The sequence below is a fragment of the Cuculus canorus genome, chromosome 1 (assembly GCF_017976375.1).
Source record: "Cuculus canorus isolate bCucCan1 chromosome 1, bCucCan1.pri, whole genome shotgun sequence".
In the NCBI taxonomy this organism is placed as follows: domain Eukaryota; kingdom Metazoa; phylum Chordata; class Aves; order Cuculiformes; family Cuculidae; genus Cuculus; species Cuculus canorus.
Window position 1 is genome coordinate 151,842,558 of NC_071401.1, and position 27,880 is coordinate 151,870,437.

The 27,880-nt window shown below is 39.0% G+C and overlaps 1 protein-coding gene across 3 annotated transcripts in view; it reads right to left on the bottom strand.

The window, feature by feature from the left end:
- Positions 1 to 27,880, bottom strand: part of LARGE1 (LARGE xylosyl- and glucuronyltransferase 1) — a 284,444-nt gene that overhangs the window by 86,479 nt on the left and 170,085 nt on the right. For all 3 annotated transcript variants that reach the window (XM_054062457.1, XM_054062449.1, XM_054062466.1), the window contains exon 6: positions 21,860 to 22,031. In XM_054062457.1, the coding sequence (XP_053918432.1) occupies positions 21,860 to 22,031 (172 nt within the window). The remainder of the gene's footprint in view (positions 1 to 21,859; positions 22,032 to 27,880) is intronic.

The window sequence follows — 27,880 nt, forward strand, 5'->3', positions numbered from 1 at the left end:
ATTAGTGGGTAGATAAACAAAGGAGGGACAGCAAACAGGAGTACTGAAATCATAGAGGGCTGGACAGCCAGTTTGATGAGAGTAGTTAAGAAGATTAATGTATACCCTAAACTGAACTCCCCTAGTCAGCCAGCGCTCAATAATTTAAAAGACAATGCCAGAGCCTTCATTTCAAGGTGACAGAAAATTCTGATGATGAAAGAGGTAGCTGAAAACTTACTTTTAATTAAAAAGTAAACAGACTGAAGCTCCCATGTGCCTAACAGGAAGTAATACCACGTAGGAAACCGTGGGGAGGGATGATTATTTAGATAGTTCATTTTATTACATAAAAGAACTCAAAGACAACCAGTAACAACTTTTCCGCTCCAGTATCCTTAATAATATAAGATGATTACTTGTCATCTTAATGAGAAAAAGTTTGAGGCTAAAGAGAAAGCAATTAAACTGACACATTTATTGCTACCAAGAACAGATACCCACAAAATGCAGAGCTTGGATGCATTAAATGAGCAGAATAATTAATGAACATTCCAAGGAAAATGAATAAGTGGACGACAAAGCTCACATCTTTTACATGATACAAACAAGTGACAAGCAAACTGATAGGTGCACATTCAGATGGACACAGAGGTTACATATTGATAAATCATTAAAAATTATCAGAATTATTATATGAACAGTTTATGACATGTGAGAGCTCAGAAACTGGGCAAAAGAGGCCAGATTAAAACTCAGTTTCTACTAGAAACACTTTTAACCTGCTGAAGTTTAGTTACGAAACTATTTTAGTGTTAAGAACTTATGAATTGTGGGCAAGAGCTTTTTTTTCCTAAGGATTGCTGAGCTCTGTAGCCTCAGGCATGCATCATCTGCCACCGCACATACCAGTGGGGAGCAGCAGTTCATCATGGTCACCTGTGACATTTTGCTGACTGCTCCATCTTTTTTCCCCAATGCTAAACCAAATGGTCTTAAACTTCTGCTTAAATTTCAGCATCAAAGGGCTAATAGGAAGTCAGTACATCACACTTCTCCTCTGCAATTGGAAAGACCACATTTGACAGATACTGTTCAATGAGGGGGATAAAAGAGGATGCTGGTGGGGAGCAGCACTTGGCATTGAATCTATTAGCCAGGACAGGCTCAGACGTTATCAGCCCTAACTCAATGCTGTTATCCCAGTACATCATCATTTTCAATCTTGCTGAAGTCAATGAGACTACTCATGAGCTTTTACACTTCAGCCTATGATTAAGTACTTCACTAAATAAGGTCATTAAATTTAAATTGTAGATGCTTGCTAGGGTACTCCTGAAGGCTGTTCTTTCACCTGCAACATATTCCCTTTGGGCTCATCACTGGCAAAACAAGTGGCAAAATAACATTCCAATCTGCATGTCAGCAATCCTCCCACTAAACTTCAGACATGGGAAATTGATTGATTCAGGAGGGAGCTGTATTTACCCTACTGCTGATGTAGGGAAGAACAGTAGTATGTTATGGCTCTCAGAAAAGGATGAGGTACACAGAAAAGTGTATTAAACCTGGCATACTGCAGTGTCTTGCAGAGATATCTCAGTGTGTTTGAGTAGCAGAAGCCATATAACTGTGTTAATGCAGCATTTTGCCACTGTGTATTTTTGCCACTTCTCAGTAGGACTAAGCAGCTAAGACAGTACTTTGCTAGTGCAGTTGACTAGCTTAGGGACACTCCCATGTGTTGGCCCCCACAGAGACATATCCTGAAGGATTCACACAGCACTTCCAGAAGCTTCAAGCTATTTTCACCTCTCTCTCTGTTCAGTGTGTACACCTCAAAGCAGCCCTCTACCCTGCTTCCGAATCCCAAACAGGCTATCAATCATGCTGAAGTGTATGCTAAAGCCATAATACGGATAACAGACCATTTAAAGCTCAAATGAGACTGCTAAACACATTTCATTAATCATAGCACAATCTAGTCTTGAATCAGGAGCTAGAGCTTTGGCAGGCTGGTAACAGAAGGCTTCCTTCTACCCATTTCTAGTGACTGGAAAAGAGAAAAGGGCTCCTGAGCTGGTAACCTTAAACCTTTATCCCTTCCTCCTCTTCCTCAGGTGCACATGGCCTCTGAGGGTTTCGTTGTGATGGAGAGTGACTAGAGAATAAAGAATAAAAATAAGAAACCTGCTAAGAAGAGTGTGAATGCCTTTCAGAGAGCCTGGATTCTCAAAGGAGACAGAAAACATGCAAGTCACACAGATTTTAATAAGAGTACTTCTGAAAAACTGGCCAAACTGGCTCCCTTTCCCTGGCAAGGGGTCTTTATTTAGGGATTTGACAGGATACCAGAAAAAGGACTTTTCTACCTAGGAGCCCAGACGCAGTACTGATTCTACCAGTATAAAAACATAGCACGTAAAAGCTAAAGAAAACATTGTGAAAAACAGACGCCCCCTTTGCACCACTTCTTGTTGTTACATCTCAGGCTTTTCTCAGTAGCTTCCCAAGCCGTTCCCAGGGAAAGTCAGCAGGTTACTCATTTCCTGCTCGACAACTGGCAGGTTAAAAAGAGTTACCTGCCAAGCACATCTGGCAGTTTAAGACCCCCCCCCACCCTCCAACTAAAAGGATCTAACAGGAGTGAGTTTTACTTTAATCGTAGTGGAGGAATCAACAAACTTCTTGCAAGGAGGCAAGGTTTCTGACCTAAGTTTCACCTCATTGCAGCCATGCCAAACTCCCCAGTTTAGACTTCTAGGCTCCTCCGAAAGAGTAGAGAGATCAGTTACTGACATCGCTGGAAGGAGTTTACTGTACAATGTACAAAACATATAAAACGTATAAAAAAGGGAAAGAAGTGTTGAACAAGATCTTTCAAAACACAGTAGCAGAGGCTAGATTATGTCAGACATCAGATAGCCTTATTTTTGAGCTATTCCTGGTCACAGAGGCATGTATTCAATATGTTATCACATAATTCCCGTATACTAAAATCGCATAACTCCTATTCCTTTGTCATGGGTAGGACTCTGAAGCAGTACCAATTAAAAGACAAAAATAATATCCTATTTTAATGATCCCCCGATTCCTGTTCTTTGTTGGGAAAAGAGTGGTATTATAACCATGGTAATGCTTTTGTTGTTTAATGCTGTCTCTTGGATATTTTAAGATTTGTAGTACCTATTGCTTTTACTTGTGCCCCGCGAAATAGAATTGGGTTTAGAGGATCAAAACATCGCTGCAATATCTGCCAAAGAACTTGGACTCTACTGTGAAATTTGTTGAACACACTTTATGTGTGCTTTATGGCAGGGGCAGCAAACATTCCTAAGAATGTGGAAAATGAAATTCCTGTAAATTAATTGTGTTCCTACAGTCCAACATCATTCTTACCCTGTAGGGGTAGACAGCAGGAGCCATACCACATCTTGGGGTGGTTTATTAGTACTGTATATTCTAGAAATTTCTAATAATGTGAAAACTTGCTTTTCTTCTACTTTTTTTTATAAGAGTAAGATTTTTGCTCTTATTATCGTTCTAGAACATTAGAGTACTATCAGTACTGTTTTGGTCAAAAATCTAATGAACAGCACCATATGAGCTGCTATAAAGAAACTTAACTCTGTTCTAGCCAGGCCCAGTACAATATATGTTTAAGAGAAAAAAAAAAAAACACAAACAAATAAAATTCACTCAACTACCATGAAGAGTAACTACCAAAAAGAGTAACTGAACTTCTTGCTAATAGAATGTTACTTCTGTCAATTGGGTAACTTAACCTATTCCTCTTATCTTCTGTCTAATAAGAGGGAAAATATGTAACGCTACCAGAAGGTAAGATAATTGCCTGTAAATATCACTTTTGTTTCGCCCATCGAAAGTACTTGCATGCTGTAAAGGTTTGCCTAAATTCCAGCCACCAGTGTTGTTGTACCAATGCAAAGCACTGCACTAGGCAAAGCCAGATGGGCATCGTATGAAACAACTCTTCACTTTCAAGCAAATGCAAGATGCAGTTCACCTTATTGAGACTACATACAGGTAACATCAAATATTGATGATCAGACTTCAAGTAAATTCCCAATGTGAGAAAGTTGAAATACTTTCACAGACATAAATAAGGTTGGTATCAAAAGGTAAGTCACACTATACACTTCAGATGGGAGAGTATCCAAAGGAAAAACAGGTGACAGCATCAGACGTACCCTCTCTTGGACATTTTTTTTTCCTTATGTTTTGCTGCAGTATGACCTCTTCGGGACACCTGCCATATTACATGGACGCAACATCTCCCCATCAGCAGCTGCCCATCTTTGAAACTGTCAGCTTTCTCTTTCTACAGGTTCTCTTCTGGAGAGAAGGAGAGATACCTGCTCTGTTCAGCCATCACAAACTACTACAGGTGGGTTTCTTTGTTATACTCTTTTGCTAGACATTTCACAGATCGTCATGTAAATGAGACCTAGGCTTTGAGAAAGGGAGAAAAAAAATGTTAAGGGAGGTTAGGAAAATGCAGGAAAAATCTCACCACTACAAGGCTGCATGAGTCGGGAAAGGTTTAGCGATAATTAAACATTAAAAAGAAAGAAGCAGAACGAGTATGGATTAGAGGTGCTTCCTAAATATGGGCTGGAACTAATGAGGCTTTTCTTTTTATCATCAGAGAAAGTTTATTACACGTACTTCAAAGGCAGTTGACTTAGTGAGCAGTGGAGGTGGGTCAGAGATACATTCCAGTGATGCTCAGCATAAAAGCAGAAGCATTCATAATAGAATGGCTGAACTGGCTATGAGAATAATAACCATGACTTGGGAAAATTTTAAGGAGAGGATTAATCCTTAAAATAAAGAAAGGGAAGGAAGGAATGGCATATAATACAAACTGAATCCTGCAGTTATTTCACATCTACAAAAAGCGTGTGCTGATGCCATACGTGCTTCTCATTTGGACCTCTGGTCGGGTTCATAAATCCTGACCTGTGATACACTGGGCTGTTAAAATTCCTCTACTTTCTTTAGCTGAGGCTGCCCAACTGAATTTTAACAGTACTGAAAGTCGGGTAAAGAGCATCCTGATTACCAGTGTGGGTGACACTAAACTGAGAACCACTGCACACACTGCCAGATCAGAAATGTCACAGAGACTTGGAGGAACAACAGTGAGGATGGGGAAATCTTGAAATTTTAAGTGATGTGGAGAAAAAAAAATCTGGTCAGTGCTGCCATTAAGCAGGCTCAGCAGAGCACCTACACATCTACAGTACTGGATATCTAAAATGACCTTGTAACAGCAGTGTACAGCCAGAAAAATCTAGTGTTTTTTTTTTTTTGCCACTCTGTAGCTAGACATTGTGATTCACAAGGCATCACATCAGTTTGGCAAGTAATTATCAACAGTCATTCATACTGCAATGGGATTTCAGGAACAGGGCTATGCCACCATGACATGGACTGTAGTGTATGGAATAAATAAAGGAGGCTCTTAAACTACAGCTCAGGCATAAGCAGACAAATCCCACGATATTCAGAACTAAATGAAAGCTATCAAACTTTCTCTTTCACAATCACCAATTCATATACATATCAGTTTCCAAAAGTTTGGTTCCTGAATTTTTTCTTGAATTTTAACACAGTTTCTATTTTTCAGAAAAAGATATATCTGAATCAACTCTTTTCCTGGGTTTATGTTGAGCATAGATACTACATCTGGGAGACCTCTGCTGCTCACTGAAGTCTGCTATCACAGGAAAAAAATCCCACAGTGTATCTCACATATGCACTGTTTTCTAATTACAAGCTGGATTCTAATCTCATTTTCATGAATATAAATCCAAGGATAACTTAAATGAAAATAATGGAGTTAGTCTGGATTCAGTCTAAGGTAAATGAGACGAGGATCTTGGCCTAATCTCATAAATGTCTCCCTTAAGATCTCCATTAGTAACACCGGGGTTTTAATGAAAAATGCACCACATTTTTGCAAGATCCCCTGGTGGGGAAAAGTATTTTTTAGCACATTAATTCTACACAATTGCATTAAGAATTTTGGTGAGATCTCAGGGGACATGGTTACAATGTCCTGCTATCTCAGTATACTTCCTCACCAACTGCAGTAGAAATACACAAAGAAACTCCGCAAAAATCTTAACATAAAATCAAATAACTAGTTTCAGTTTGTTTATACTGTAAGTCTATAAGGAGAAAGCATGATTCAACCACACCTGGTTTTCCTCATAAGTATCGTTAGTAATTATCACTTACAACTTCACTCATGGCAATCGCTGGATGATATTCAATTGCATCCAATATATTGCTAAGAGACCCTAATGCAACTTGCAAGGCACGAAATAGGTATCGGTAATCAGTAGAGGTGCTTCAAGCTTTTGGGTTAATAATACAATTGTGATAGCACTTTATCCTGATTCATCTGGAAGAGTTTGCCTCCTCTTTGCTTTTTCACAACGCACCCACTATGAGCAAGGTATCAGAGCTACAAAGCTCTAGCTCTCATACAAAGCTCATAGGAAAAAGCTCATGTTTTGCTTGACAGCTAGGCCAGACAGAGGCAGTCTTTGGAGAGTAGAAGAAAATGTATTAGCTGTTTTGGAAGTCTTAAGAAGCATATCCTCAGTGCATTTTTGTAGAGATGGATATGTAAGCATGACTTCTTTTTTTCCCCCCAAAGCTCTCAGCCTTAAATCATAGCTCTCCAGTCTGTTTCAAACTCTAGTTGCAACTTCCTTCAGTTTATCATTGCTTTTTCAAGCACTAGTCACAAGGGGATGAAAATAATGAAAGGTGTTCTCCAGGTCTCAACACACTTTCTAGAGATTTCTAACTCAATCTTTAGTTCTTAATTTTGACAACCTGGAGACCTTATGCATTGTTAGAGAAATGATTAAACATCTTTGTCTTCTATGAGTAGATAAATTAAGACTAATTATAGTATAGTCTTAATTTATATAAATATTTTCTACTTTAAATTATTCTGCCTTGCAAACTTCATCCCAAGAAATTAGCATTCCCACCTACCTGCAATGTGAAAGTCAGATCTATATAGCAAGGTGCCCTAGAGCAATATATTTCAAGAAAGTTAGTCCAAGCCTTACTCCAGAGGTGGCTCTATGTTCCTTAGTATACAAGATCTGTTCATGGCTGAGTCACCCAGCAAAGCAAATCTGATACATGATCAAGTGTGGGTACAGAATGACATTTCTATTTCATTAGCCAGAAAACATGATTTGGAGTTTATGCTGACTTTAAGCTTTCTATGGAAAGTCAAATGGTATCTGATCCAGGTTTGTCACAACAGTTAATTCATTAACATTTTGGTACAGAAAAGAATCAATGAATTTATACCAGATTACCACATAGTACTAGGTGTTTATAACATTTTGATCCAGTCCCAAGAACTCTAGTTTTTTAATTTACTCTCACTAAAGAACAGTCATTATCAATAAGTCTATGCACCTTGTAATTTTGTGCCTTCTAGAGAAAGGTTAATTACAGACCCGCATATCTGGTGAAGTGTACCTCTCCAGTTCAGAGAGAGTGAGTTCCAGCAGGGAACTGCAGATGGACCTCACATGTAGGCTGCTAATGTTCTCAATGCTCTGTTGAAAACACATGGTGATGAGAAGATAGGAAAAGGTTTGTAAGCCAAACGTGAAAAACAAGGCATTGGTGTCACAGCTGCAATGACAAAACAGCCCTGAAGCACATGAAGAACTATTGTCACTGAAACTCTGCTATTCAATGGTAGTGTTTGCTGTTCACACTTAAGTGGTAGTGACTGGCTAGGTCAGGCTAATGCTGATTGTGTGTTCTGTATTGCTAATATACTGAGACTCCCAGGGGATTACGGTGGGTTAGGCTAACTTCTGTCTTGTTACAGAGCTGACAAAGAGTGTATTGCAACCTGCAGCTCTTCTTTATCTTTGCTTCACTTTAAAAGGTAATCTCCACAAATTCTCTTTCTGCACAGGTACAAATCCCAGATCCCAATCCTTCCCTGACATGCTCCCTGTGACTGCAATTTCACTTCTTTATCCGAGCACAGCTCATAAAACAATCTCAGTCAAGTAAGAAAGGAAAAAAATAAAATAAAGTCATGAAACTGAAGGAAGAATTATTTATTGATACAGAAGGCTCCACTAAAAATGAAGCTCATATAAGGGATAACAGCTATCTTAGCATTAGTACTGGGTAAGGTAGAAGCAATTTTAAAAGCTTAGGATATGTCTGTTATTTGGGTTGATATTATTGCTCTTTAAGAACCCATACAAGTGTATGTCCTGCTCAACAGTGGGTTTTCTAATTATTAAACAAGTGGAAAACATGGTGGTTTTGAGCATCTGTGCATAGGCCAGCTCTTAAAAAAATGAATATCTTCCAATTCAGCCATAAAATCCAACCATGACCCACGGAGTTTACAGCAAGAGTGGCAAAAAGAAGAGGCTGTAGCAGCATTTTCTGCATTAGAGGCAGAAGGACTGTTCTGAGAGCAGATTTACACTGAATGTAGCTACTTAGTAAGATTAATGAGTAGAAACCACATTGCACGGTGGTCAGTCTTAAGTAATTTAATTGAAACAGGAACTAATTTCAAGGTGATCCAAAGTCCCTCTGAAGTTTGGCTACAGAATTTTTTCATGGAGTAGAAGTAAAAGTGTTATCAGGATGTAAAGGAAAAGGAGAAGCTCTTATTTAGATTTAACTTTAACCTCTGATTTATTCATTTGAAACCTCTTGACTTTCCCAGAGAAAGGAAGTCAAGAAGAGAACAGAGGAAAAACTGTCCCCAACACATCTTGATTAGATTAGATGGAACAGGTCTCATCTGGAAACATCAAGATCATGGAGGGGACTTCCATTACCATAAAAAAGAAGTATGTCATGTCTCTGAGCAAGTTAGAGGGAGGCATTCAGAAAGCAGGAAAGAAATCCTGTTTCTCACCAATCATCACATCCAGAAATGGATGAAATCCAGAACGGAGCCTGGAGAACTGAGGGTCAAAGGAGAAAAAATAAGAACAGACTTATCTGGGATCACAGAGGGGTCAGTAACCATAAAGCATGTCTGAACTTCATGGCATTCCCTGCTGCCTGCTTGATCTTGGCAAGGGGAACTCTTGTAAGATCTTAGCTGGAAGCTTTTGGTTCTTTACAACATGCATATCAGGAACGAAAAGTTTTTTTATCACTGATGTGAATTATCACAGGAAACTGATAGCCTTTGCAGAATCACAGAATTGTTTAGGTTGGATAAGACCTTTAAGATCATTGAGACCAGCCTCATGCCTCCTCATAAAAATACTATCAATAACAATCTCAACAGCTTTCTGGTTATGTGTGTCTATACTCTTTCCAAATAAGTTGTGTGGCTTGTCATAAAAATATAAACCTGTAACAGCATGCTCTGTACTACGAAGGTTTGCTGGGACAGAGTAAATGGTCTGCGACTGGTCCATAACTTCAATTTTAAGCTTCATAATAAAAATGCACAGCAATATTTCAGAAGTTAGGAGAGCAGATATGCTCCAGTGGTCCACTGTTTTGGGAGGGCCAAGTAACAAAGTAACAAGTAGATCAAGATGCAGATTCGTGGATGGAAAAGTTCTACCATCATTCTTTACAAACCCAAGAGACTTTGCAAAGCACAACTGTTCATATCACACAGGCAAAGGGAAATCTCTCAATATAGAGAGACCCCAAACGTTTTTGGACTTTTCGGGTCACAACCAACACCCTGAAGCTAGCAGGCTATCAGTATGCAGCTGGAACTGGCTCTCAGCATGAAGCAGTGCTATATAAGAGGGCCGACTCATTCAGGACTGCTTAACTTCACCCTCTGAATAGTCTCAAGGAGCAGCCCCATACAGCGAACACTAAAGTAGTCCTGTCTTTTGATAACTACAACTATCATGACAAGCTGTTTTTATACTGACTCCCTGGAACTTAATCTAAAACCTAACTCCTGTTTTGCTGTGTTTTGATTTGAGTATTTACCCATGTGGACTGATTAGCCAGCCCCGCTCTAAGCTCAGTACTTTTAACCTCCAATATAAGCAACAGCAATTTACTTTTACTCTTTCTCTCTTCTCAGTGAACCGGGACCACAGATTTTCTTCCCAGATTTAAGTATAGGCTTCATTTTTGTTATTCATTACGTCATTCTGACACTTTATGGGTAGTGTACTGTCATATACCTGCAAAAAGGCCAGTGTTAAAGACACTATGTGAAGAGGAGAGGAAAAAAAAAATAAGATTCTTGTAAAAACTATCACCCACAACAGCACGTTTCTATGGTAATACAAGACTGCTTTGGGTTACCGTGGCAACTAAACCTTTAAAAGCAACAGCACAAAACCAAAGCAAAAAAAAAAAAACCTCACAAAAATTTGGCTTCATCACTGCTCTTCCCATTTTTACAAATCATTCTCAGCACTTCTACCCTACACAAAGACTTGATTGGGTGTTACAGTGATCAAAGCTCTTCAGGAAGAGGAAGAAAAACATTTGGCTTCACAGCCATGGGTGGGCTGAGCCTCCTTACCACTCACTTTTAGAAACAAGGACTAGAAGTGCTGGTCCATAGAATCATAGAAACATAGAATCATAGAACAGCTTGGGTTGGAAGGCACTTTAAAGAACATCTAGTTCCAACTCCTCTGCCATGGGCAGGAATACCTCCCACCAAATCAGGGTGCCCAAGGCCCCATCCAACCTGGTCCTGAACACCTCCAGGGATGGGGCAGCCACAACTTCCCTGTGCTTGTGCATCACCATTCTCATTGTGAATAAATTCCTCCTTATGTCTAGCCTAAATCTGTGCCTCTCCAGTTCATACCCATTGCCCCTAGTCCTATCACTACAAGCCTTTGTAAAAAGTCCCTCCCCAGCTTTCCTGTAGGCCTCCTTCAGGCACTGGGAGGTCGCTCTTCGGGTAATGGAATGTCACTGCATATATCTTGCACCATACAGTAAAACAAATAAAAAGGTGATAACAATAACATTAGGACTAATTGCTAACTGCAGCCTAGCGGGAATGACACCTGCACTACCCACCTTGTGCATGGCATGGGCCAAAATTACACTGAATCAAATGCTGTGTTAGCTCCTTAATGCTAATTTGTACTTCATTATTTCCTTGGTAAGTTTCTTCTTATAGACTGATGCTGCTGCCAAGGACATGCAGAAAATTTCTAGATATATACACTTGCTTCTATATAGCTTCACAGAAATTTACTGTGGTATATGATGTTCCCAGCTACTCTCTGATGGGTTTCAAGACAAATAATCTTGACTAACTTGGCATGTGTCTCCACTTCTACCCTTTCCTATTTTCTCTTTCTTGCTCTGTATGCTGTATATTCACTTGCACTTTCCAACTCCACACTGTTTTCTCATTTACCTACCAATTATGTCCACTTCCTATTATTATATTTGAAAGAATTATATGATCATGGAACGGAATTGACCATGTGCAAACATCTTCTAATTCTGATAAGGTACCTCAAAACTTGTACCTCAGTAGCGCATCCCTTTGCTGACCTCCCAATGCACTTCAGCCTTCATGCACGTCACAACCTGGCTGAGGTCATCCAACTCTTTTTACTTGTGACCCATACCACAGAGTTGAAAGGAGACCATATTTAAAGATTACTCTTCCAACTATTCACATCTTTTTTTAGTTAGCCTATAAAAGAAGCTGTAAGTTCAAAGCAGAAATATTTATGTAAATCAAGGCATACAGGGACCAGACTTCTTTACTGACATAAGTCAGTGTCACCTTGTTCCCTGCAACATCTTATCAAGCTAGTTTATAGCAGCTGGAGTGTGCTCTCTCAGGATTTTAGGCCACCAGTGTAGCAATATTCAGATCATCATTTCCTAGTAGTATGAGAAAGGACTTGAATCTCTAAGTACTGTAAAAATTGGTGCTAATGTCACTCCAAAGCAGGCTGGCAAAAAGCCTGTACACAGCCCTGCAGAATGCCACTAGGCACCCGCAATAATCGTATCCTGAAGCACACAAGGAAGGAAGTAATACGACTGTCTAGTAAATGTAACATGTGCGGGAAGACATGATAATGCCATGAATTAATGATGTTCAGGAGATCCTGAGCCAGTTTCAGAGATGATGTGCTTTTCACTAAGCTCCTCTGAGCATAAACTGGCAGATATTTTGTGTTGATGACAGAAGAGTAGTAGCATCGAGTCAGCCAAGAAAAATTCTGTATGAGAAAAAGTACAACAGCTCACTTTACTGTAGGGTTCTGCTCAAAGTTACCAGTGTCTCAGCAGGGCAGAAGCAGTAAGCATGTCCTCAGTCTTGGGATGGTTCACGGTCTTGCCTATTTGTCAAGACCATCACTGAACATTATAACACCCTCTTTGCTATACACTGCCACCTCTGTTCCCATAAGACAAATTCTCTTGGCGTGTCACAATTCCACTTATTTGACAGTTTTGCCACTTCCTAAGCAGACAGAAAACAACACAACATACTCAAAGTTTCAGGGTAGCACTTAATTGTGCCAGTATTAAATGGCTCTCAGGAAGCTGTTCTGCTGACATGTCCTAGGTCCAGGATGAATCCCAGAACCATGAGGACCAGAAACAGCTGACACAGGGCTCATTTTACACCCAGGCAGGAACAGCATTTGCTTAGATCTTGAGATTCTTTTGAGCACTTAGGCAGTGCAAAGGAAAAATAAATTGGCCTGGCTCTTCAGCAGAAAACACTGAATGTGTATCTCGCTGACATGAACTTGCATGCCATCTACCATAACTACGAATTTTGCACTTCAGGTCCAAATTCTTTTCAAGACAATCCCTAGTACAATGGAGGTTGTTATAAATCACCATATTTGATACTTAAGCCCAAACTATGAATTTCACTATGACTAAATGCAGGAAATAAATAAAAATACAGAAAAGTTGTGGACACACTTGGTTCCTGAATTTTACTGTAAATTTATCAATCACCTTTTTGTATGTATCTAGACTAGGACAAATATCTTTTTGTTGTTAGCAGCGTCTCAAAGCACAGAAGATTTACTTTGGGGAAAGGATCACAGGGAGAAAAGCTCCTTCGTCTAATTGAACTCCTTGGCCCATGCTGAATGCAAGATAGCGATTACAGCAGAGAATATGCAGTACAGCAAACTTGAGATTTAAGTAAAATAAAAGCACTTGGTAAATGCAGAATGAAAGGGGCCATTACTGATATACCTGCTGCTGTCATTTAGCTAGGGGATTAAAATAAGGGGTTCAAACATCCCCGATTCTCTAGATTGCTTGGGAAAAGAAATCTGTGAGGTTTCTACTATTTCCACAACATTGGATAGATTATTGATTTCATTTACATGTCTAACTTTTAGTTCATGTAAGCGTCCACTGATTTTGCTCACGGTGCATTTATACATAGACTTAGTTCAGTTATGTAAAAGATTGGTTTAATTTTCTACACCCTTTTCCCTCTGCCGGGATTGTTTAGAGAGCAATACCATGCACTCAACTGCTGATGGGACGATCATACCATTGACCTCTGGGAAACACATTCTACCTTTCAGCTTGAGCCTGTGAGACAGATATTCCTTATGCCACTTTACCCTATGCAAACCTAGGTGCTGCCAAGGACAGTATTACAGACATGATTTGCAGCACAAAACCAAAAAGCACAAAAAAAGGTGAAACCTTGAATGAGAGCTTTCTAATTGGAAATGGGGCCTCAGGTCCTTAAAAATATAGATTGCTAATACAGAACAGGGAAAGCTCAGAGAATATGCCTGGTTCAGAGAGAGAGAAAACAGAATATCATGTTATTACAATGCATGTCACAGAGAACTGTGAAAAGCATATTTGCTTGATAGATTGCATGCGATTAGAACGAAGGCCTTAGGCACGGAAACCTACCTATTAAATATCTTTCTTCCTTTGGTCCTTGTAATCTAACTATCAAACCTTAGACTAAACTTTATTTGTTAGGTGAATGACCTATGTGTCTCTTCTGCTTGGCTTTTTCACACATCCAGAGGTGAATCATAATTCCACATTATTAATTGGAATGATGGACAGGTTGCCACTCCCTCAATATTCACTGCTTGCTAATACAGTTGCTCTGCTTTACTGTCACCTAGGAAATGCAGAGTGACTTGCCAAAGCAATTAGTATATGGACTTAATTTGTGTGCTACACTCAAGACAACTGACAGACTGGGGTTTGGGGCTTTTTAATAGCTCTCTAGAAATAAACTAAACAAATTGTGATGGGACAGGGTTACCAAATGTATCTAAGAGGGAACATGTCTGTAATTGTATGAGAAGGTAAACAGATTGCAGGAGAAAATGATGAACCCCAAACATTTATCAGTGGACAGCAACTCCTGGCTGTTTTCTCCTTTTTAGTAGAGATGGTGGTGGTGGTGGTGTTATTATTTTCCCCCTCAGTTTGTTCTCTCCCACTGTTCTCATAGATTTTCATTTCAGCACAGCCTACTGGCATGCCGTTCCCAGAAATACACTTTTCCTCTGCCAAGAACAAACACAGAAAGCAGAAATATTCCTTCTCCAAGCATCTACCGTCTGGGAGCTGGATCTTCCAGGTTCTGGAAAGTCACAGCTTCTGCTAGTCAAGGGAGATGGGGATATGCAGTTTGCTCCTCTAATGCTGCACTCTGCCCAGATTTCTCTCAAGAAACACTTGCAAGGAAATTCAAAAAGCTGTAGGTCCATTATCCATGGTTGGAGTACTTGAGATTAATAGAATTAAAGTCTCTTTTAAGTCCTGAAGAAAGAGCTCAGAAGAGACAGAAACTTTTTTTTTTTCTTTTTGCTTTAACATTGTGTGAGTCATACAATATTTATTTTAGGTGTTTGATACATCATAGCATCTAAGCCAAAAAAGACAGTTGTAGAATGAGTGACAGGTTAACAAAGACTGGAGAAAAATAATGCAGAAAAAGCTTTAGATTGATGTTGAGAAGGTAGAAAGAAGTCCTCAAAATTTCAGTGTTGTTAACAAGACGTTGTTATAAATCTTGTAGTATGGGTAGGTTTTATTTTGAAAATGGCAGTTGTGGTCTCGGAAGACAACAAAAGAATATCACCTTTCATTTTTAATTAAAATATTCTTAGCCGCCATAGGACAAACCTGAAAAAGTGACCAAAGGGCACTCCTTAGATATCAAAACAGAAAAAATAAAGAATTCCAATATTTTATTTTATTTTACTTTATTTTAGAATTTCCCACACCATGAATTACACCCAATTTCTATGCACTGTTGGCCTTCACCCCTAAATATTTCTGCCTGGTGGCAGAAACAGACAAAGAGCCATTCAGCTGAAAAAGAACTACAGATATTTCAGAAACTGCAGCCACTCTGTTTTGGGAGCAATTCATAATCAGAATTTTCTGATTATGTCCCTTGTCACATTAAAACCCACAAACTAGAATGTGCACATGCTGATCCATACAATAAACTCTCTCCTCTGGAGCTCATTTACTGAGGTCAACTTTCTTACATACTGCCTCCTCAATAAAGAAATATCACGGAAAAGCAATCTGCAATTAGGAAAAAAAAAAAAAAAAAAAGAGCTTCCAGCCAGTCACCTTATCTGACATGAGTGGAGAAGTGTTTTTTCCCCAGGCCTACAGCATCTGTAAGCCTTATGTCTTTGTTTGAAGCCCTCATAATTAAAATCAGAAAAACTAATGTCCAATCACAAACTTGTCTTCTCTGCGAATATCATCATAAATCCTTACTTTCTTTGGCTCTTCACCAAGATAAATCTATGCCCACTCCTGTAGATTCACACACAGATGATAACAACAGCATCATGAGACAGAGGAGCACGACACACCCCGACATTTCTATCAGCTATAGCTAACAAATAGGATTCTTTATCAATGAGGCTTCAAAGCTTCTGCAGCAGAAAAGAAGAAAATACCACGATATAACAATCAGGGATAGAAAATCTTAAGCAGATAGAGTCTCCACAGGGACCTTTTCAAAGAGAAAATGTATTTCATTTGAAGAATAACCCTAGAGTGAGCTATATACTGTAGTCTAACCATTAAAAACTTACACAAGACTTGCAGAAACTAACAGATGTTCCTTTTATGAGCAAAGACAAGTGCCATTCGGCCTTTTCAGACACCTATAAAAATTCAGATAATTTTAAGGTATTTTAATAGCTGCCTGACAATTTTATTAATGCACTCTCCTACACTATGATTCTGTTACCTTCACAAAAAGATTGACTCAAACCATAGATTTTTACACGCACTAAGGTACATGGTGCTAATGTCTTCCTCTTGATTATTAAGAAGAGAAAAGCAACTGTACTGACCAGAAGGAACAGAAAGATCTCTGCAGGATTTAACACAAACAGTGTGTCAGCCTGTAGAGATCCTATCTCAAAACGATCTGCGGAAGCTTTAATGATTTACTCAGTGTAAACTGTTAGACTGAACTATAGAACCTCCTCAGAATCAATTCTGTGGCTCAAATCCTGGCTTCAGCCATAGGTGACAATGAATTTTCAATTTTAATCTTGGCAACAACCGAATATTTTACATCATCATCATAAGAACATACCTATAAAAAGTACGGTCTTTGCAGAAGAAAAGCCTAGGTCTATGACAGGTATAGTTTAAATGGTGCTTCTCTGATAGAGCCAAATTCAGGGAAATTTATACAGCACCTGCTGACTCTCCCTGGCTCTCACTGGTGCCATCAGCATCCTACTTTCTGGCACACTAAATTCACACACAAATGAAAAGTTATGCATGCATTTGATATTACAACCTTATGCATAACAGTTCTTGTAGGAATATCATTACTAAACCACCTACACAAGATGTTGAATTTTGTGAAGACTGTGATTTTTTTTTGTTGTTTGCTCTTTTTCCTGAAGAAGCTGCAAAAATAGAATGAACCTAGATTGTTACCTCAGGCATTCTGCAGAGCAATATGCCAAAGCACCCACATACTGAGTGTTTGCAGATTTTAAGTTTGGGATTGACTATGTGCCAATCCCTCTTCAGCTGTGGGCACTTGATTCTGCACCAAAATTGCTGTTGACCTTTTCTGGTATTTATGATGTCAGTATGGATTTGTATGATTGTTTGAACTCCTGACACAAAGAAAACAGCTTCTATAGCCTGTTTTTATTCATGCAAAGTATAAATATAGGGATCTCAGTCTTCTTATCAAGCCTGCCACTTCTCCTTGGATGCTTAGTTAATGGAGGTAGGCGATTCTGCCTTAACACCTTCATCAGTTACCAGAGAAGACTTATCTGAACAGATGAACGCTAATTGTAGCTTCTATTCTCTAGATGACTTAATCTACAGGTAGAGTTATTTGAAATACACTAGTCATGTACTACCCAGGCTCTATTGTTAAAACATTCATCACACCAGCTAGCTGGATTGTGAGACTAACATGTTGTAGCAGTAGGACATCACTGTTCAGTATAGCCTCTGAGTTACTATAGGTCCTTAGAAATACTTAATACAGAGGCCCTCAATACCGACCTCTGCAGGGATTATTCAGGTCACATTTGTGCGTCCCAGCCGTAACTCATAACTAGATAGCCTAAAGGAACCAGGCAGACAGAAGAATTGTCATTTGACACCAGGTAAAGCACAAAGACTGTCTTTTGCTATGTCTATGTACAGCAGCCAGCACAAAGAGGCTGTGATCCTGACTGGAACTGCAGCTTATAACACAAATAGTTATGACAACTGTTATAGTCAGGTCCCAAATAAATTCACCATACAATTTACAATGAATGTTCTTGAGAATCCATATTTAACATACAGTTCAAGTAAAAATCAGAAGTTTGGAAAAAGACCCCACATTTCAATACCAAAAGTTTTCGTGAGCAAGAATAATAAAACAATTAGCTAATGTGGCCTTTAAAAGAACTTTAAGATTGATGGCAAAGAGCATAGCTGTGGACAGCTTATTCTCTCAGAAGAATTCACTCAATTTCTGCAATAAAAGCATATTGGTTACACTAATCCTTGCTGTCTGAAACGCTTTGCAGCACTTCATCCCAGAATGCATATGATCTCCAGTCCCAATCTTTTGCCCTCAGGCTAGGTGCTTTCTTGAGTGTAGAACTGCCAAAATCCAGTGAAAGATGAATAGAAAACATAATCAATGTCAACTAAGTCACACAAAACATGCATGACAGGTTATCTTCACCAGTCTGGCTGTGGACTTACACCTTTGAAGTAAGTATTTTGGGGATATATATATATCTGTCTTAGAGAAACAGGCTGCTTATCTTTGGGAGAGCAAGAGAGAATGAGGCTAAAGCAGAAATGTCCAAATTCGAGCTGAATAGCTGGATCTGAATCTTGAAATTTAAGTTATTGATTCCAAAAAACATATTTATGCATAGAGATTGAAACCTGCATATAAAAGGAATAATAATCATACAACCTCCAGTAATGGCTAAGAGAAATTTTTAAATGCTACATTGGTTGAGAGACACTTTTTCAGACTACTGAAGAGAGGTGTGAATTTCTTCCAGAGCCTAAGGTTGCCACTTCAAAGAAGAGATTTTTAAATAAAATCACATACGTACAGCCCCAATTTGTGCAGTCAGTTACAGAATAGTTGGATCATTTATTGTAAGGGCATATGCAAGTAGCTTATCTGAAAAGGGCAGAAGAGCAATAATTTATAAAGGAATCATAGTCCTTTTTTTTTCCATCTACAGAGCGAACGTAATAGTAGCTTTACTATTGAAAATACTAAGTTACTATGGAAGGGTCTGATCATTTCAGCAACTCTTAAGATGACTGGAAGAAGAACCTTTGCAGAAGAAAGTATTGTAGGTGACATTTAAAACTTATCATGGGCCATTCTACACAGCAAATTGAACCTGGTTAAACTGTAAGACAATCTTGAATCTGAGTTTCTTCCAAGCATGGTGTCCTATAAAAATGGAATCTGAGCTATTGGTCTATCTTTGTCACTGGTTTGGTTGAGAAGTCTTCTGGGCACAGAAAGTACCCTAGGCTCTAGCACCTTCTCTCTCTTTAACCGATCTGTGTGGCTGTAAATTGGAAGAGGCTGCACTGGACTGTCTTATTGATTATCCTGCAGCAACCTGCTGCCTTTTCTGAACGATTGTCAAAAATTCTTCTACTTGCTCAAACAACATCCTTAGTGCAAACGTGCAAGCAGGTTGATAACAGCTACTTCTAACTAACAACTGGGTGTTTGAACATTTCTAGAAGGAGAGTCTGTGGTTCTAAAGCTGCCCTCCAGGCTGGGGTTGGTCATAGTGTCAGGTTCCTTTGGAAACTAGAACTTCCCTTCATAGGAGTTTTATTTCTCTTCTGTTTAAGTAATATTTCAACAAACACAGTAGATTTGTCCCAAAGAAATCTTCATAAACTTACTTGGGACTTGTGAGGGAGAAACAAGGAGAGGATTGAAACATTAGTTTAAAAACAGATCCTTTAGAGGAATATTTGGAGCTAACGACATGAGACATCCTTTTAATCTTTCTCAGTGCTGGAGGAGAAATAAAGAGAAACTGAGGACAAACTGAAAATCACCATATGATTTAAACCAGTCTTTTACAAACCAGAAAAAGAGCAACAGCATCCCTCCAACTGACTTGCCTTTGTTTTCCAGAATAATCCATTTCCATCGAGTCTTTGCCGGATGGGACTATGCCCTATGACATAGGCTGGAGAACAAGCTCTTGCTCTTGCTTAGACACTTTAATTTCCCCCTCCTCCTCAACATTTAGGATCACTACTTTGGGTGTACATGCCTTCCAAAACCCTCTCCCATTTTGCTGGACTCCTGAGGCTATGAGATTGTGCCATTAATTCTTTCTTTGTGCATGACCATCTGGGAGATGAGCAGATGTAGACACCGACCGATCTATTGCCAGGATTAAAAAAACTGTGGTGAAACAGGTGGTCAGCCAGAATTAAAAAGACAGACCAGACAACTTACAAAATCATACATTTGGGAGTTGTGATACGCATGTTATGAGGGCTGGCAGTAGCACAGGAATTCTGTTGCCATATGTATGTTAGAGCTTTTCATAGCTCTAATCACCAGGAAAACCTTGCCCAGCTCTGTGAAGTTGGACTTACACCCACTTTTTTACTTCAAATAATTACCCTTCTTAATGCTTCCACATTTTTTGTCTGTATATATTTTCAGTCTTAGGCCTGCCTATCCTCCATAGTTCTTTCATTACAAACAGTCTTTATGCTTAGTTTCTTTCCCCAATAAAAAATAAAGGAACTTCATTTAAACTATGGCAGAAAATATAAGCAATGAGATGATCCCCCTCGTTGCTTCAATTTGGACTTTCCTGTCTTTGACCATGCACTACTCTATGCCCAAATTCCATTCATACACATTTCTTTACCTGCTACATCATGCTAATACACAATATTCAGTGAAATATTACTATTAATGGGACAGCAGCACACAGTGAGACACTACAATAGCACAGCATTACTCCTTCTGCATACATTTATGTAAATTATGGCTGTCAAGGTATGTGTTTATATGAAGCTCAAGGTTCAGTGTAGGAAAAAGCTTGGTGAAGAGGTCTGAAAAACACTTGAAGAGGAGGAAAAACTTTATATTCCTTCATGAAGCAAATTTGTGAATAGTTCAGTTAAGTAAGGTGATTCTTTTGGCCTGCTGAAGGGACACCAATGTATCCAGAGAAGGGAAAGGAAGCAAATGTACTGAGAAGCAGTTACTAGCACCCAGTCCTTGACTGCAGAGATGAAGATAATAGCTCCTGCCCGTTAGCTGGATACTGGGAAAGGCAAAGAGGCCTTGTGGATGTCAGCATGGGATAAATATAATAAAAGTGCTCTTTTTTCTGTCACCTTTCTAACAGAGTAGTTTATTTTGGCTTCTGTAAATAAATAGTACCATTTGCTTAGGCTGACTTTGCTTGAGGTGATTTTAAGAGTGCTGATGATATGCATCAAAGCTACACTTTTACGGGCCTGTAAACCTTCAAACCAGAATACTGGAATGCCTCTGCACTTACCAGCGTGTCATTATATATCTGAGGGCAAGGGGAGAACAGTAGGGCATGTCTCTGACTCTGAAAAGCCGGCAACACTGGAGCCTGGGAGAATTAAATGGTTTTAGCAGTGTGTTAGCCAGGAAAGTGCTCTGTTTTGTGGCAGGTTAGTAGGGGACTTTTTACGTGACCATATTCTTACACAGTTACTCTGAAAGTGGCCTTTCTTGGTTAAATTATCAAGGAGTTTTTCAAAGAGCTATGGGAAATGGGGGCAGGTAGAGAAAACTACTTTAGGTAGATACTTCAAATCCAGCACTCTTTATCAACTCATTAAAAGGCACAAGAGTAACTCATTTATATTCACATGTATAAATCTGCTCTCTTCATCCTCCTCCCTGATCCAAGTATGATCCTAACTTCATTAATTTTCAATGGTTACATGGAAAAATTATACTGAAAGTAATAATTAGGCTTTATTAATAAAAAGCAATATAAAACAAGTTATTCCAAGTATTGAATACCAATAGGTGTTTGAATGGTAGGTCACTATAGCATCATCATGATTTTCTTTATCACCTGAGGTATTGTCAAGTTCTCACGTGTCCCAAATAATTGGACCAATAAAACCAGCTACATCAATAACCAGTGTTGTCGATCATTCCATATGGAACATTCTTGAGGACAGAGCTTGTAATTATAAGAATTATATGCAAAGACCAAAAGATTGAAAACATTTAACAAATCTCAGATAGCCCTTTTACCCCCACTGTACTGTTTGCTTTACCATTCTCCCTCCCCTACAAGTAACGACAGTGAAAAAATTGTTAGAATACCTTTGAACTTGTGAAAGACGGCCCATAGCTCAGCAATGTCAGTGGCAAAAGTTATGTCTGTGTCGAGGACAATGACTCGCTCAAGATTGGAAGGTAGAGTCTTAGTCAGAACCAACTTCATCAGCCCGTAAATCCCAGAGTAGTGTTTGTTGGGGATCCAAGACACTTCCGACTAACAGGAAATGGAAAGTAGGAAAGAGGAAGAAAAAATAATCTTCATTAGAGAGAGAAAATCTTCCTGCAACTAGTTTCTTGTAACAGTGTAAGATCTCTGAGTATCAGCAATATAAAACCATAAAATGCCAGGGAAAGAAACATCTAAAATCCTGGTTTTAAATTAACTTCAGGAGCTCTGAAGTATTTCAAGTGTCTGAAAGCTTGAAATAAAAAAGTTCTTTGAGGCAACCACTTTACACAATATAATTAAAATTATTTCAGTCTTTCCAACTTGGTACAATCCATTCTGAGACATCAATGTATCCTGATAAAAATGAAATACATTTTTAATACAAAACTTCAGGTATATTGTACATAGCTTTCACTTTCAAATGAAACAAAAGCTTTTACATCTGCCATTCCAGAATTTTCTGATTCTGAAGTAGAAGCAATAAATATAATTTTTTTTTTCTTGTATATCTTAAAGATTTTTGAAAGGCCAGTCATTTGGAATAATGGGACAGAAAAATGCAAAAAATTTGTTTCTTAAACACTCAAATTTTCCTTAAGCCTAACATATTTAATTTATAACTACTGACATCACACAGACTTAATCAAAAGTGGAAGAACGTGTTTAGATAAGTGGTTTTCTTTGTTATGTATTGAAAGGTCAAACGCAAACTTTTACATTTCTTCAGTGAGGTCTAAATAAAACATTTGTACAGCTTCTAGGTGGAAAGACTAAACTCAGTCTTTCTTTGTGCTACTAGCATGTTCCATGGGCTACGTTTCATTTTCTTTCTGTGAGACTCAAGTTCTCAAATACAAAAAGTCACTGCTGAAAGTGACCAGGGCAGGGCTTTCTCCCACTGCGACATTCATTAAAAAGACTGAGGGTACTAGAGCAAACCTTTAAGGAGAAAGGTAAAACTTTTAAGAAAAAAGGCAGAAAAAACAAGTTATCTTAAAACAACCCAAACAAAAGGGCAAACTTATGTGTGAATTTTTGGTTTTCTTCTTAGAAATACATTTGTATGTTTCCTTGCCTGTGCATATAATTCATATGTAATCATTTGCATGTACAATCTGGCTGGCATTGTCACCTACACACATATACGTATTATATACTTGTGCTCTTTATATGTTGTGCACTGTAGAATGCCAGAAGTAGCACAAGCAAGGAATCCTAGGACACTGCTATAAACCACTAGAAAGGAAATTAGAGAGTAAAGTAACACACGGTGTGGTTTAATATATGGGTCTGACGAGTCATCATCCTTATTTCATTCTTCCTTGCTTGCCCTCTCTGCAATTTCCATGGTGCTTAGAAGAGAAATCTAGTTTCTATCTCCCATATAGAAACAACAGCATTATGTTTCTAGTTATACAAATTTATCTCCAGAAATGTCTTCTCTGTGTGTAGCAGGGATAATTCCAAATCCCCACCATCAAAGCCCTAGTTTCTTGCAGTCCTAGCTTTCTCCCTACAAAGGGATTAACACAACAAGGTGTCAGCAAAGCAGCATTTGCCCTGCTTCCCTAAACTCTGCATATCATTCTGAATCTGCTACTTGACATCCTTGTGCTTAGACCAGCCATGGAGATAGTTCTCTAGTCATACTGACACAGTAAAAGAGTTAAAGTAATTCTAGACTTGAGCTTGCTTTTATTATTACCTATTCCTATGTTATTAATTTTGGATGGCATGTTCTTCATCTAATTAGTCTAAAAGCAATATTGCTCCAGAAAATGTCCTAATGTGCTTACGGAAATAAGCCTAATAAGGCAGGGGTTCAGATGTTAAATGGATAGCCTGAGACAAGCAGGCAAAGTATAAGGTGGCTGGAAAAGTAAGAGTCACTTTCAAAGAGCCATTACTTTCCTTGCTCTCAGGATTTCCAATATCTAACACCATGGTAAAGCATCACTGCAGGGAGGAGACTGTTGCCTTCCTGTTCCTTCTGTCTGGCACAAAGAACCCAAAAGCCTCCCCTCCTAAAGCCTGATGTCTGCAAGAATTGCTTCTGAAAATTGAGGGAGCAGTCCCTATTCCAAATGCTCCATTACAGCTGGCTAGCACGTGTTTGATTTGAGCATATGTTGAAGCTTGAAATGTCAATTGGTTCAATATACCTGAAATTTTCTCTCCTCTGACACAGACTTGACTAAGACATAAACAGAGGTCCTAATTAGGTCCAAGCATAATTTCTTCATGGCTTTGCTGTTCATGAATAAGTAACCATTCCAAATGCGTGGCAAGGAAAACTCTTTACGCTACTCAACAGCACTGTGAAGGCTCACTCTTTTTGGGTATTACATGTAGTCTTACTAACAGGAATACAGGAACACTGTGAATAATAGGTGCTTAGTATTGTGCCAGATTGAGATAGCTAAGGTGGCTTAATCACAAACTGTTGCAAAATTCTGCAAGCTCCAAGTGTCTCTACTTTTATATAACTGGTAACATTTAGCCATTTCATTTATCTAAAAATTGTCTAAATACTTTCTATAAGTCTTAATATTTTTTTTTTCTCTAGCCTAGTTAAAATGGCCCATATGCAGAATGTTTGTGAATGACTGGCTTTACAAGCTCTATCTGAGTTGCCTTCAGAGAACAAATATTCCTAGAAGATACAGCAGGAAAAAAAACCAAAACACAACAGTAAAAGAGGAAAGTGACACAAAATAGTGTGACATCCTTTGCCCCTTGTATAGTTCCCCATTCTGCAGAAATAGTACACCTCAGATCTCTAGCTCTCAGGATCTGTATTTTTGTTCATGAGAGAAGAGTATAGAAAGGCATTTAGGTGATGCTGACTGATTCTTTCAAGTAAGCTAAGTGAAATAGTAAGTTCTCACTTAAGATCTTTCATGAAAACTCTTCTTTATTCTTTCCATAATTAAAGAATGAAAATATATTAAATTATCTAAATTGTTCAGTGCTTCTGGCTATGAATAAAGAAATTACATGCCTATGAGCCTGCACGCTGTACACAGCTGATCACTCTGGTAAACACCAGAGAAGCAAGAGCAACAGCCTCCACGTCCAGTGATACTTTACCAGAGAGTTGTCTTCCCTAACTATGCACTGACTATTTCTGGAAAAGCTGGCTAAAACACAGTGGCTGCGCACAGCCTAACTCAGCTTTCTCACAGTTGCTACCACTGTATAAAACGTTCGTTAGAGTTAGCAGAAGCATCTCTTTGAGGAGAGAAGTCTAATATAGAAATATCACTTAAAATCAAGTTTCCCTGCTTCTGTGATACAGAGGGAACAAAACAAAACATTAGCTTCTTCTCTGTTGGTGAATTAATTGAATAGTGACTACCTTCCCAAGTAGGCAGGTATTTTTAATCTTAAAAACACCTGAGTCTGGTTTATATATATATTGAGATGAAAGAGCGCAGCTCTTCTACCAAGTCATCACAAATATCCTCAGCCAGACTTCAGTTCTTATACTGTATATCTTTAGGTAACAGTAGTGATTTTTTTTCCCCCCAAGTATGCTATTTTTCCCCTCTAAACAAGTGATAGGGAAATTTGCCCATGCTTCCCAGGTGATTACTGATTGCTCTGTAGCTGTAAGTGAAATCTGTATGTTGAGTCTCTCTGAAGGGGTTGAAGACTTGGTCTTGTAGACTTAGCAGAGAGCAAATTTGGAAAACACTACTGGCATGAACAGAATGACAGTGGGAACACTGGCCAACAAGATAGGACAAACAACTTATGAGTGCCTGTATTATTTCAGATCAAAAGTCCATCAGGCTCAGTAGCCAGCATCTGATAGTGGGTGGTGGCAAGTGACTACTGAAGAACATAAAACCAGGCAAATTCTACAGCAATACCACCCACGTATGTACTTCCATGATCTGGCACTGAAATTCAGAGATAGAGGTGGTATTTTTTTCATTAAAAGCTTTTGATGCATTTTTCATCTGTGAATTTTGTTGATTTTTGAACTCCTCTAAGTTTTTAGCAACCACAACCGCATTTTGCAGCAGAGCATGCCACAGTTTATTTACTACTCCTGTTTGTTTGGACCTGGCTATCTACCAAGTTAATTTGGGTCACATTTGTTTTCACAGAACTACCAGTACAGCAAACTTATTTCCCTGAGCAGTTGTGGCTAATTCAGAACCCATTACTGTACACCTAAACTTAGGATTCTTTTTTCACATGTGTCTTACTCTGCAATTACTAACAGCTGCCACCTAATCCTCATTGGGATAAAGGCAAAGAAAGCAGCTCTTAGAAAGTTAATTGTGGGAAGTAGGGTGCCGGGATGGGTGCCAGTCATGAGCATAATTGTGGAACAGAACAGGGCAAGTGCTCTGGATGAGCGAGGAGAAAAATGCATTTTGAAGTTATGTGCCAGGATGAGATATGGTTTCATATTAGTTAAAAGCCCAGTTAATTAAATTAAATTATTGTTACATTTCCATTTAAACCTCATGCTCTGGAAGGTCATCAGTCTTACAGGCTAAGATACATTGTTTGCAAATAGATTTTGCTGCACTCGCCTTTCTCTTTGGTGCATCACTAAATTATGGCAAACAGCAATAAGGTGAAGCACATGAAAAGAGATAATGCATTTGCTGTCTTATCTTATTGCTGGGTTATGTATACACAGACTGGAGCATAAAAACAGTCAAGCACAGAAGCAGAGGAAAGTCAAACTAACATTCTGTAGGACTGTTACTGTTATTACTTACCATCTTCTCTTAAGTAGTGGAGGTTGACAGAAAACTTAACAACCTGGCTTGCTATACGCTTCCTGGACTGGGAGAGGGTGTACAACAGTACCGTTAAACAAAGCACTCAAGTTGTAGCTAGACAACTACACAAACCTGAGGGATTGCATTTCTCTTCCAAATGCAGCTCTTCCCCTGTTGGCCAGCTCTGGTTACCTCCCTACAAGGAGAAAATTTATCCTGACTTCTCCTGTTAAACAGATTGCAGTCCATAGAGCATCAGGAATCACAGAATGGTTGAGAGGAATTTCTGGAGGTCACCTGGTCACCCCCTCTTCTCAAGCAGGGCCACCTAGAGCTGGTTGCCCAGGACCACGTCCAGATGTCTCACTATCCCACAAAACATATAGCAATGCAGCAGCCCCTAAGCTACAAAAACTGTTTCCTGTGCAGTGCAATAAAATGAGGGAAGTTTGGCTGATGAAGCGTTTTCCCCGGCAGCATGTCCTTAAAGACTTCACACTGGAAAAATGCAAACTTCAATACTGCATTGATTTTCACACTACATTCACTGCATCTTTCCTCGAGTAAAAAATCAATCCAAATAATCCTCAGCTATGACATAATATCCTCAACCCCCTCCAAATAAAAGATGCCCTTTCTGCTCATCTGACTTCACAAAAGCACCACTAAGGCCTGTATCTTGCAAGAGCCTGAAGGTCAGACAGTCTGTGTTGATACACCAGGCAGAGAAACAGCACGTGTGGAAGCAGAAGTTGTCACTTGTGTGCACCTCTCTCAGAGGTGGGTTAGACTTAAATCTCACTGTTAGACTTAAATCCCACTGTCACCCAGACTTAATGACTGCAGTTCACTGTGGTGCGGAAACAGCCAGCAGCAAACAGGAGTTAGAGAATAGAAATGTCTGGGAGAAGTTGAAAAGGCAGACCATATGTAATACTGCTTCTGTAGAGCTTTCACGCAGGGTTTTGCTATAAAAAATATCCAGCATCTAGAATACACTGATTAAAATAATGAGAACTATGAGTCAGGCTTTGTAATGAATGACTGGATAGAAGCTTGGATTTCCGAAAGTCTTCAGCACCTACTTGCTCTCACCAACTTCGATGTAGGAGCTGTCTTCCTGAAGATTAGATTAGTCAGGAGATAAAC